General features: G+C 38.2%; 1 protein-coding gene across 1 annotated transcript in view; it reads left to right on the forward strand.

Moving 5' to 3' along the window:
• The window catches only part of Tspan7 (tetraspanin 7), a 122777-nt gene extending 112228 nt beyond the window's left edge, over positions 1-10549 (forward strand). Inside the window, exons 6-8 of the mRNA XM_004665739.2 lie at positions 2990-3073; positions 8887-8962; positions 9578-10549. Coding sequence (XP_004665796.1) covers positions 2990-3073; positions 8887-8955 — 153 coding nt within the window. The 3' untranslated portion in view covers positions 8956-8962; positions 9578-10549. The remainder of the gene's footprint in view (positions 1-2989; positions 3074-8886; positions 8963-9577) is intronic.
• Positions 10550-10994: the final 445 nt, after the last annotated feature.

A 10994-nucleotide genomic window follows, 5' to 3' on the forward strand; every position in this document is an offset into this window, starting at 1 on the left:
GGAGAAATATTTTGCCACGGTTGTACTAATATCAGGTAGTTATTTCATTTTCATATTGGTTGGAATGACCATCTCAAAAATAAACTAAGGGCTAGATAGATTGCTCAATGGTTAAGGCGCTTACCTACAAAGCCAAAAGACCCTGGTTTGATGCCTCAGGACATGTGCACAAGGTAGCACATGTGTCTGAAGTTTGTTTGCAATAGCTAGAGGAATTTGTGTTCCCATTCTCACTCTATCTGCCTCTTTCTTTCTCTCTCTTTCTCTCTCTTTCAAATAAATAAATTAATTAAATAAAAATATATAATTATAAAATAAAATGACTCAAAAAATCTCTAAAAAATAGGGCTTGGATGTGACTCAGTGATGGAATGCTTGAGTACCATGTATGAGACCCTGGGTTCTATCCCCTTCACTGCAGAAACAAAAAGCAATATAAAAAGGAATAGAAATAATATTTTATGAAATATATTTGTTTTAAGCATAGAATTAAAGCCACATATGGTGGGGAAGAGAATCTCTGACAACCCATTTTGCAGAATAAGAATGTCTGGAAATATTTCTCCCATTTGTCCATCACCTTGAGTGAGAAGATTGGATAATGATGGCCATCTTGGCAAAACACTACCTTGGGGACTACCACATGTTAAAGTGTTAGACTAACCACTTCTCTTTCTGCTTTGAGGTCTTCCTAACCATAACCTTTTGAAAAGTAAGCATGGCATATCATATCTGGGCATGGTGGAACATGCCTTTAACCCCAGCACTTGGGAGGCAGAGGTAGGAAGATCTCTGTGAGTTCAAAGCCAGCCTGGAGCTACCGAATGAATGCCAGGTCAGCCTGGAATAGAGTGAGACCCTATCTTGCAAAAAAAGTGAAATAATCATTGAGCTTTGACTAGAGATAATTAATTTTTTCAACTACCCAGGAGCTATAATGTACCCCCCACATTTGCGTCAGGTAAATAAGGAGTGTAGTATGTGCATTGCATTGAAACAATGTGTAATGTACTGTTTCTCTACAAACAGGTTATGAATATAAAAGTTCATTTTACAGACAGCATTGACAGAATTTGGACATGCTTTAAGAAATGTTAAACAGAATTTGATTTTAAAAGTGAAGAGCAGGTTGGAGAGATGGCTTAGCGGTTAAGCGCTTGCCTGTGAAGCCTAAGGACCCCGGTTCGAGGCTCGGTTCCCCAGGTCCCACGTTAGCCAGATGCACAAGGGGGCGCACACGTCTGGAGTTCGTTTGCAGAGGCTGGAAGCCCTGGCGCGCCCATTCCCTCTCCCTCTATCTGTCCTTCTCTCTGTGTCTGTCACTCTCAAATAAATAAATATTTTTTTAAAAAAGTGAAGAGCATAGTAGGATATTTATTGGTGGTGTTATAATTTAGTGTGAACTTTATGGTAAACAAAACCATTTTTACCTAGTTTATTAAAGTATGTCTTCATTTTTCTCATGGCTTATGTATTCATGTCAAAGCCTTTTATTAGAACACTAGAGATGACCATGTTTTCCTAGCTGAATAAACCAGTTTGTGACTAGACCAGTTCCAAATGAATGCACATATAAATACCACATACTCACATGCTCATGCAGTTCTTGTCCTGCTTGTGCTTACCCTAAATGTGAAAGATTTAGCAAGAAAAGTCAGGGTTTTTTGTTTGTTTGTTTGTTTGTTTTTTGCTTTTCTTGTATTATGGATGATATAAAAGGTAGGTGTTTCTTACCTGAAATCATCTGGCAAAATGTAATCTAAAACAATAAATCCATTTAGCAACATTGCTGAACTCCAACTGGATATGTCATCTTAAAGAAAGCTGATTTCCTTAGTCAATTGTAATATATCATTAACATTGCTATTACTTATTGGATTTAACTGTGACATTTAATGATTATACATTAAAGAAAAATTCCCTTGGTTTTATGGATAAAGTTATTGACATTCATAAATGTGAAATGACTTATTCATGATTACATAGTACATTTTGGTTTTATTATTGAGAGAAAATGTAATGGCTTCCTTAGGAGTAACCCAAAAATTCTATATAGTTGACAAGTATTATACACCTCACTTTGACTTGATAACAACTTTTCTATTGAAAAAGTCATATTAATTGATAGAATGCTAGTGACTATGATGCTGAAGTTTCCAGTTCAAAGGTGTGAAGTATCTTCTGATCTATCTGTGCTGAATTTGAATTATAGAGATTCTATATTTCTGTATTTCCTAGTAAGTTTAATGCTACCAATGAGATATTTGTAGACATTATGTCAAGGATTTGCTTTAAAGTAGCTCAACCAAAGAGTGAACACTGGGGAAGTTTAGGTGAAACAAAATGGGCCACTCATTATTTGTGATATTAGAGGAAGTATCCTGTGTGGGTCCATTATCTTTCTCTCTGTTTTTGTATGTTTGAATTAGTGATCTGTCAGGCCACGATGCTGGTAAATTGTGATTACTGAACTAATGTCGAAGTGTATGTCAGAATGCTGCAAGTGCAAGAAGCTAAATTTGAATAAAACACATCTCTCACATGAGACATGGCACCTCTAACATGAGCTGTGCCACCTCTACCACATCTGCCAAGGACCAGGAGAAATTTTAAGGGAAGTGGTGACAGAATGCTGCTTTTACTGGTAGTCTGACAACCAGCTCCAGGATGGTGGTTGGCAGATGCTGTGTTCAAGCATAACCTATCAAAACAGAAATCCAAAGGTTAAAGAGAACCCAACACTAAACCATACTGCCAATGGGCCTGCCATGACCCAGGGAACATTGTGGAAGAGTCCGCAGGAATACCCTGGGGCTCTCTCACCCCTCCCCCACAGAGACTGACTGAGGTCTCCATGATCTCACAGGGAATACCATAACTATAACTCCTCTGAGGAGGGCCTCCACAGTAATAAGGGGAGAAAAAAGAATAAGCTGTTATAATTAGTATAAAATAAGCCACATCTCTGAGACCTCTTCTTTCTTTTTAGGGCTGCTATGATCTGGTGACCAGTTTCATGGAAACAAACATGGGGATCATTGCTGGAGTGGCATTTGGAATTGCATTCTCTCAGGTAGCCTAGATAATTTTGAATAGGTATGGTCTAGCCTTTGCCAGCCTCCTATTCTTCCGTCCCCTGGCTTCCAGACACTTGGATTGTCTCCTGTGCCCTGGGGAAAAGCTGATAGATGGGGTCAGAGATCCTTGCTCATTAGTTCTCAGGTCATCTGTTTATTGATTTTCCTTTTTCAAGTTAAATGAACTTTTGCCATCGAGGGAATATCAGTTACAGTTCAACTAATGGTGTCTCCAGAAAAACAACTTGCTTCTTCTGTAGGTCAAATAGAGGTTAACTGAACAAAGTGCTGGCTTAATTGGAACATAAACAACTCAAAACATTAACTGGCTCATCTAGATTTGAAAGTTTCTTTTCCTATTGGTCTGTTCTTTTGTATTTTCTAGGTTTCCATGGGTAGTGCATGGCATTGCTCACTTTAAAGAAAGTTCACTGTTTGCAATCTTTTTCTTGTGGTCATTATTTTACTCTTTGTGTTGAATTGTTCTGTTTCTTAAGTGAAAACTCAATTTTTGTGTATTAAACTTTATACAAAGGTAATATAACTCCATTCACCCTCTAAAAGTCAATGGGAGAAATATTTATGCAAGTTAATTAAGCCAAATATACTCTGAGATGGAACAAGTTTAAGCTAGATCTAAAATTTAGCCCTTAGGGCTGGAGAGATGGCTCAGTGGTTAAAGGTACTTGTTTGCAAAGTGTGATGGCCTGGGATCAATTCCCCAGTACCCCCATAAAGCCAGATGCACAAAGTTGTCATGCGTCTGGAATTTGTTTACTGTGGCAGGAGGCCCTGGCACACCCATTCATTCTCATTCTCATTCTCATTCTCATTCTCATTCTCATTCTCATTCTCATTCTCATTCTCATTCTCTCACTCTCTCTCTCTCTCTCTCCTTCCCTCCCTCCCTCTTTGGAAATAAGAAAACATATTAGGGCTGGAAAGATGGCTTAGCATTTAAAGTGCTTGCCTGTGGAGCCATGGACCCAGGTTCAATTCTGCAATACCCACATAAGGCACAAGGTTGTGCATGCATCTGAAGTTTGTTTGCAGTGGCTGGAGGCCCTGGTGTACCTATTTCTCTCTTTCTCTCTCTCTCTCTGCCCCTTTCTTTCTCTTAAATAAATAATATATTAAAATTTATCCCTCATCCACCTAGAAGGAGCCTCTCCTACTACAGGCTTCTGGTCTCCTGCTCAAATGGTATGTCCTTACTGTAATATTTCCTTGGGTAGAAAAATTGGGTTGTATACTTTGCAAGTAAATAAAATTTTCATGTTTAGCTCGGACTTTTTCAGACCAGCAGGGCATTGTTCAAACAAAGCCAAGCAACTTCTCAGTAATGGCACTAGAGGCTCTTTTTTTTTTTTTTTTGGTTTTTCGTTCGAGGTAGGGTCTCACTGTAGCCCAGGCTAACCTGGAATTCATTATGTAATCTCAGGGTGGCCTCGAACTCATGGTGATCCTCCTACTTCTGCCTCCCAAGTGCTGGGATTAAAGGCGTGCGCCACTACGCCTGGCTAAGTAATGGCACTAGAGCTTCGATTTCTATGTTGGCTACCTCAGAATCCACCGTTCTCCCCACCCATTTGTGTCTTTGTTCTCCTTAGCACTGTGAATGCAAGTAGTTTTATTCACTTGTTCCTGACATATTTATTTATTTATTTTTATTATTATTAATTTTGGAATGCAAAATAAGCATATAAATTATAAGTTTACAGTACAATAAGTTACTACCTCTGTGATGTTTGCTTACATCAAAGAGTAAGTAGATCCTTTGCTTGATAGTTTTTTGTTGTTGTTTTGTTATCAAACATGGAGTTTAGCATTTGAAGGGTAGAGATGCTTTTACTCTTAAGCAGTTATAAAATCCTAGGTGATATTTCTTTTCCCCAAAGCATGTGGACTCAGTCACTATAAGGGTGCTTCATGTTGTAATTTCAAAATTATCCTTTACCATGATTCATTGTTTTTACACTCATAAAGTGAATTCTGCTGTCAACATACCAACACACAGACAAGCCTGAGTGGGATCATGAACAGTATATTTCATTTCCTCTTGACAGACATTTCAAAGGCTATTACTGCCCTGAACTTTCTCCCAATAGCTATAACATTTCAATGATAACACTCAGTAATATCTCTGTTATAGCTCAATGAAAATTTCGAGGATCTTCAACCTTGTGACTCATGCAAATGTCTAGAATGCAGTTGACAGCATTAAACATAAGGTTTCCTCAACACAGGTACTTAGCACATAGAGATAGACTTGTTATTGACACTTGAAGAGGACTACCTCCGTTGGAGAAATATATATACATACACACACATATATAACATATATACATATATACACACATATATAACACACACACACACACACACACACATACATATATATATATATATATATATATATATATATATATATATATATATGTATATATTCTATAAGAAGTCTTCCCTCATGACTGCTCTAGAGAAATAAAGAGATGTGTTTTCAATAGTGTACATGAGAAGTGTGCCTCAATGAGACCAGAACCATGTAGATGAAGCATGTTAGATGTTCTCACTAGTAAGATGAATCAAGTCAAATGATCCATCTCCAAGTCATGAAGTACTACATTAACACCTGTCATCCAGACTTCATTCACACATCCCTGTGAAGAAATTTATGCATAGACAAATGGTTAACCAGCCCGATGAACATTAATCTGTCTTTGCTGTGATAAAGAAATCCCTCCCTATGGATGGTTGAGTATGCTTTGTGGCACACCAGAGCATTGAGAGAGGAGCTTTAACCCCAAGGAATCCAAAAGCAGAAACATTGCAACTAGTGTAGAACTCATCAAAGTACCATATACTGGAAACTGCAGTCATTAACGGCTTCAGCTACCTTAGGATTCCTAGAAGATGACACTTGGCTTCCAGATGCAAATAAGCAGTGGAGACAGTGGTAGACATGTACTAGATGCCTGTTGAAGAAGAAAGAGCCCCGTTGATCCTTTGAAAAATTCATTCAGAAATATTGTAGCCAGTGGTATAGCCAAATTCCACAAATGTTGGCTGTTGTCTTGGTTCTCCTATATTTCAGCAGGCTCTAATGAGTAGAGGCCAAAGTGAATAGGAAGGATCAGACTATATCCCTCCCTCCCTCCCTTCTTCCCTCTTTTCCTTTCCTTTTTCCTCATCTACCCACACTCCTTCTCCTTTTCATCACCAGCCATTATTAAAAGCTGGTCTTGTATACCTATTGTCTGAGAGATTAAAAGTAGTGTAAATGTGTAAGGAAAACTAAGCTGAATTCAGCCTTTTAATTGACTACATGGACAGTGCCCCCTGTTTGCCAACTGAGCTTAACACCCTTGTTTGTACAGAATGGTATTATCAGACATTTGCTGATCTCTCTCCAGATTCCCTTTGCTATTATCCTCTCAAAGAAAAGACTATTTGTCTGGGCTTGCTGAAAATACCCTGCTGCCCTATAAATTTACAGCAGGTGGTTGAGAGTGGCTATCTGTTCTACTGTTTAAATTTTTAAATCTAGGAATCACCCTTATTTCTGTAGCAAGTAGCACGTTAATGGAATTCATTTCCTGATTTCATAATAGTTTAAGTGTTAGTTAGAAGACAAAAGTTACTCATCAAAAAAAGATACTACTTCTTCCAGTTTATCCCCTGAACTCTCACCGCCTTACAGGGCCTTTGCTGGAGTACACCAGCTGCTGGGGTAATTCACTTGGTGCCAGTAATTCTTTTAGAGGTCCTTTAGGGGGTCTTCTTACCTTTTCTGTGTAGAGTATAGGACAAACTAGGATTATTGTCAGATATATAAAGAGGATGCAACCTTAATCTTTGTAAAGATTATTTATATAATTTGGGAGAGATTCTTGCATCTCCCTTCAGCCCATTTTCTGATCCAGAAAGTCAAGATTATAGTATTGGTAAAGGTTAAAAAGTCAATAGTTTGTTACATCTGAATATGTTATGTGTCTCCACTATGTATGGTAAGTTTTTTTTTTTTTTTTTTTAATGGGAGAAGCAATATGTTTCAAAGTCCTTCTACTCCTGGGGGATTTCAGTTTCTCATTTAGCATAATATTCTGAAGGTTATAGCCATGATACCTTTGGCCACTTCAGAGTAAGCACATGTGTTGTGACATCAAATGATGTAGGCCAGAGAGCCTTGGTAGGACATAGGACAAGTCCAGTAAGGTGATGAGTTATTCTACCTGTCATTTGAATATTTCATAGCACAAATTTAACTTTAAAAAGATAGATAACAATTGGATGCTAGAACCTGTATGATGAGTTAAGGGCAAGGAGGAAAGAGTTCAGGGATTATTGACCAGCAATGTAAAACTAGAATGGCCACAGATGTTTCTTCTATCAGATTAAGTGACAAGGTAAACTGGGTAAGTGGATATACCCTGTATGTAGCTTATAAAGATACCAGTTTCCAGGCCTTACCACAGTATGTCTGATTCATATGGTCTAGGTAGAACCTAAGAATGCAAATGTATTTTTTTTCAATATATTTATTGACAACTACCATAATTATAAATAATATCCATGGTAATTCCCTCCCTCCCCACACTTTCTCCTTTGAAACTCTATTCTCCATCATATCCCCTCCCCCTCTCAATCAGTTTCTCTTTTATTTTGATGTCATGATCTTTTTCTTCCTATTATGATGGTCTTATGTAGGTAGTGTCAGGCACTGTGAGGTCATAGATATCCAGGTCAGAGAATGTATATTTCTGACAAGGTCTGATGGGTTACTTGTACTGTTAGACTTACAGCAGATTCTCTCTAAAGATCTCCCCACCTATGATCCAATAAAGCATGTCTAGTCACTTGAAAAAAAGGGGCTCTTGTTCAAAGTAAAATAGATAACAGTTTTAAGTGCACAATCGGGCTCCCATCCAAAACTATGCTTATTTTTGGGGTCCATGAGAATTTGGGAAGCTAATAAAGAGAAAAGGATATGCTTAAGGGTTGTGTTGATAGTGACACAAACATTTTGATCAAGATTCACTCATGCCACAGGCTAGGCCAAGCCACTCCTCGCCCCCCTCCCTCCAAAAAAAAACGATAGATAAGTAAATCTGTCTTCTGAGCAGGCTGTGAGACACTCTGTGAAAGGTTGTTCAGTGGCTTTTGAAAATCTAGGAAGTGGGCCCTAGGAATATATGGGCCTTGGGCCCAGGATTGCCCCTTTCCCTCTCCTTTCTTACCTCGCACAGGCCATGACTTTCATCTTACTGGCAAATGGATCTAGTCAAGAGTAAGGTCTCTATTCTTGTCTCAAGAACAGAATTACTGTTTGTCAGCCAAGTATGACCAGAATATCATACATAATAGATTGAGAAATCTTCCAAATGTTTATGCATATGGTGGCTCTGAATCCAAATTTGGCCTTTTACTTAATATCTCCAGAATTGTATGTCTTTTGTTAGCATTATAATATTAACACATTTTAATACTATTTTAGTATTCAAAATTGTCCTAATATGTCTACAGTGTAGCCAGTTCCAGAACCTACAGTTGGTCCTGCACCAGTAGTTAGAATATCCAACCTTATATCACATGACTAAAAGCAGATGTGTTCTTTGTCATTAGTGCCCATTCATAAGGAAACCCTTGTTTGCTAAAAGTTACACCTGGGAATGTATATGAATAAAAATACATTAAACATATGACTATATGCAAACATTATACATCAATGAAATAAAAATATGCCTAGGGGTGAAAGAAGAGCAACTCATTGACTTGACATTCTTATTTTCATCTGTCTCCCTGGTAACAGTTGATTGGAATGCTGCTGGCCTGCTGTCTGTCCAGGTTCATCACAGCCAATCAGTATGAGATGGTGTAAGGAGAAGGTAAGTGGTGGTGGGCAATGTTGAATTTCTAGACTTCCCTATAGTATCTGCAGTACCTTCAAGTAGACAGGAGAAATGCTTGGCCACTTAACTACCAAATCTTGGTGTCACTTGTCCACATGCTCCATGCTCAGTAGGTAAGAACACTTCTAGGAAGCCTGAAGGCCTGAGGGGACCTGAGACCACCTGAGGTCAATTCCCCAGCGCCCATGTAAACAGGTAGGCATAGCCATGCGTGTCTGTAACCTCAGTCCTGTGGACAGCAGAGACCTGAGAATCACTGGGATTATTGAAAATGGCAACAAGCTCTGGAATCCATAAGAAACTAAATCTCAAGGAAATACGAGTGATAGAATAGGGACATCAAGCATTCTCCTCTGGCCTACACACACACAGGGTATGCACTTCTGCACACTCACATGCATATACCATTCATAAAACACACACGCACTACACATGCCAAAAAAGAAAAGAAAAGAAAAGAAATCTCATATCCATGGTATTAGGAAAGAGGCAGGGTGGATGTAATTGTGGAACTTCACTTTGTTGCTATTTTTTTCCAACTCCAATTATTACTGGTGAATCATTCACATGTTTCATTTGTCTTTCTCTCAGTCTTTCAAGAACCATGGAATAAGAAGCCTGTTTTAAAAAGGAACTGCAGCAATCTTTGAAAGACTTCCAAAGAATGTTAGAGCACAGTACATAATACACCTGGCCTGTTCCCATCACTCTTTACTCCCAACCCCAATTCCTGCGTGCAGCTGACACTCCTACCCAGTCTCTGCTCCACCTTTCAGTCTACATAATGTGTAGTGTCCATTTTGTGAAGTCCTATTTTGCCACACAATGTAGCCATGCCCTCCCTGCCACCTGCAACCAGTCATAGTGAACCCCATCCTAAGGCCCCATGCGTGCCAGCTCCTCCACGTGTACTTGGTCCAACTGCAGTTAATTGTAGGTAACTGGTTATCAATTCATCACTGGCCCTTTGCTGCCCTGCATGTAGTAAGAGTGGCTTTTGACAGCCCCTCACTGTGGTCCATAAATGCCACATATCTTTACATAGACTAGCAGATGATAATAATCTGTTCTTCTGATTTGGTTTTCCCTTTATTGGGGTTCTTTCCTACCTTCTTTAGGCTGCCTAGGGCATGTAAAGGCAACATGTCAGTAGTTAACTATGAGGACAAAACAGCATGTGTCATGCATGGTGGAGATTGTTGAGTGTTAGGTGGCCTCCTTGCTCGTTACTGTTTCATACCTGGGTATGTAGAGACAGTTTAGTGTTCCTTTGCTTTTCAGTTGAAACCAGTATAATCCTATTTTAAGACTGTGTTATTGCTTTCCTTGAAGACAATGACATCACTTTGGGTTTTCCCCAGTTAATTGCTATTATGTTATGTTACTTCTTTCTTAATGTTTTTCTTACACTGACATTATAGACTTTGAGTGTAAAGGGAGAATAAAAGTCAGAATATTTTTAAAAGAATTTAAAAATAATGCCTCTGTTTAGCATGCCAACATGAATGCATTGATATTGTAAACATTTGTGATATATGTATTAATAAATAGAGCAATTACAAATGGCTGTGTTGTGATTTTCTGTTTTCTAAAACATCATCCGTCCTTATTGATTTGTATAGGTTTTTCACATATTTTGCATGTAAGTTCTTTCTTAGTTGTATTTTCTCCCTACTTGCCTCTTTGGGTACAGTCTTGATTATAATTCTGAGGAGACATTGATAATTTGAAATATGAAAGACCCTTTCAAAGTAAAAGCAATATGTGATTCTACAGTGTTGATAAATTTTAAATGCAACTTTGTCTTTAATTTGTTTTGTGCTTACTTTAATGCAATTAATATATATTTCCTAAATATATGAAGATTTGGGCATGGCTAAAGAAAATAATTATAACTTATTGGGGTTTGTTTTATACTCTGATATGTGTGCAATGTTTGTTTCTTTGTGTGCTTGAAAGTACACATCTTTTCTGAACATTGTTGGGTACAGGGTTCCCAATACCTTCA

The sequence above is a fragment of the Jaculus jaculus genome, chromosome X, assembly GCF_020740685.1.
Source record: "Jaculus jaculus isolate mJacJac1 chromosome X, mJacJac1.mat.Y.cur, whole genome shotgun sequence".
Classification (NCBI taxonomy): domain Eukaryota; kingdom Metazoa; phylum Chordata; class Mammalia; order Rodentia; family Dipodidae; genus Jaculus; species Jaculus jaculus.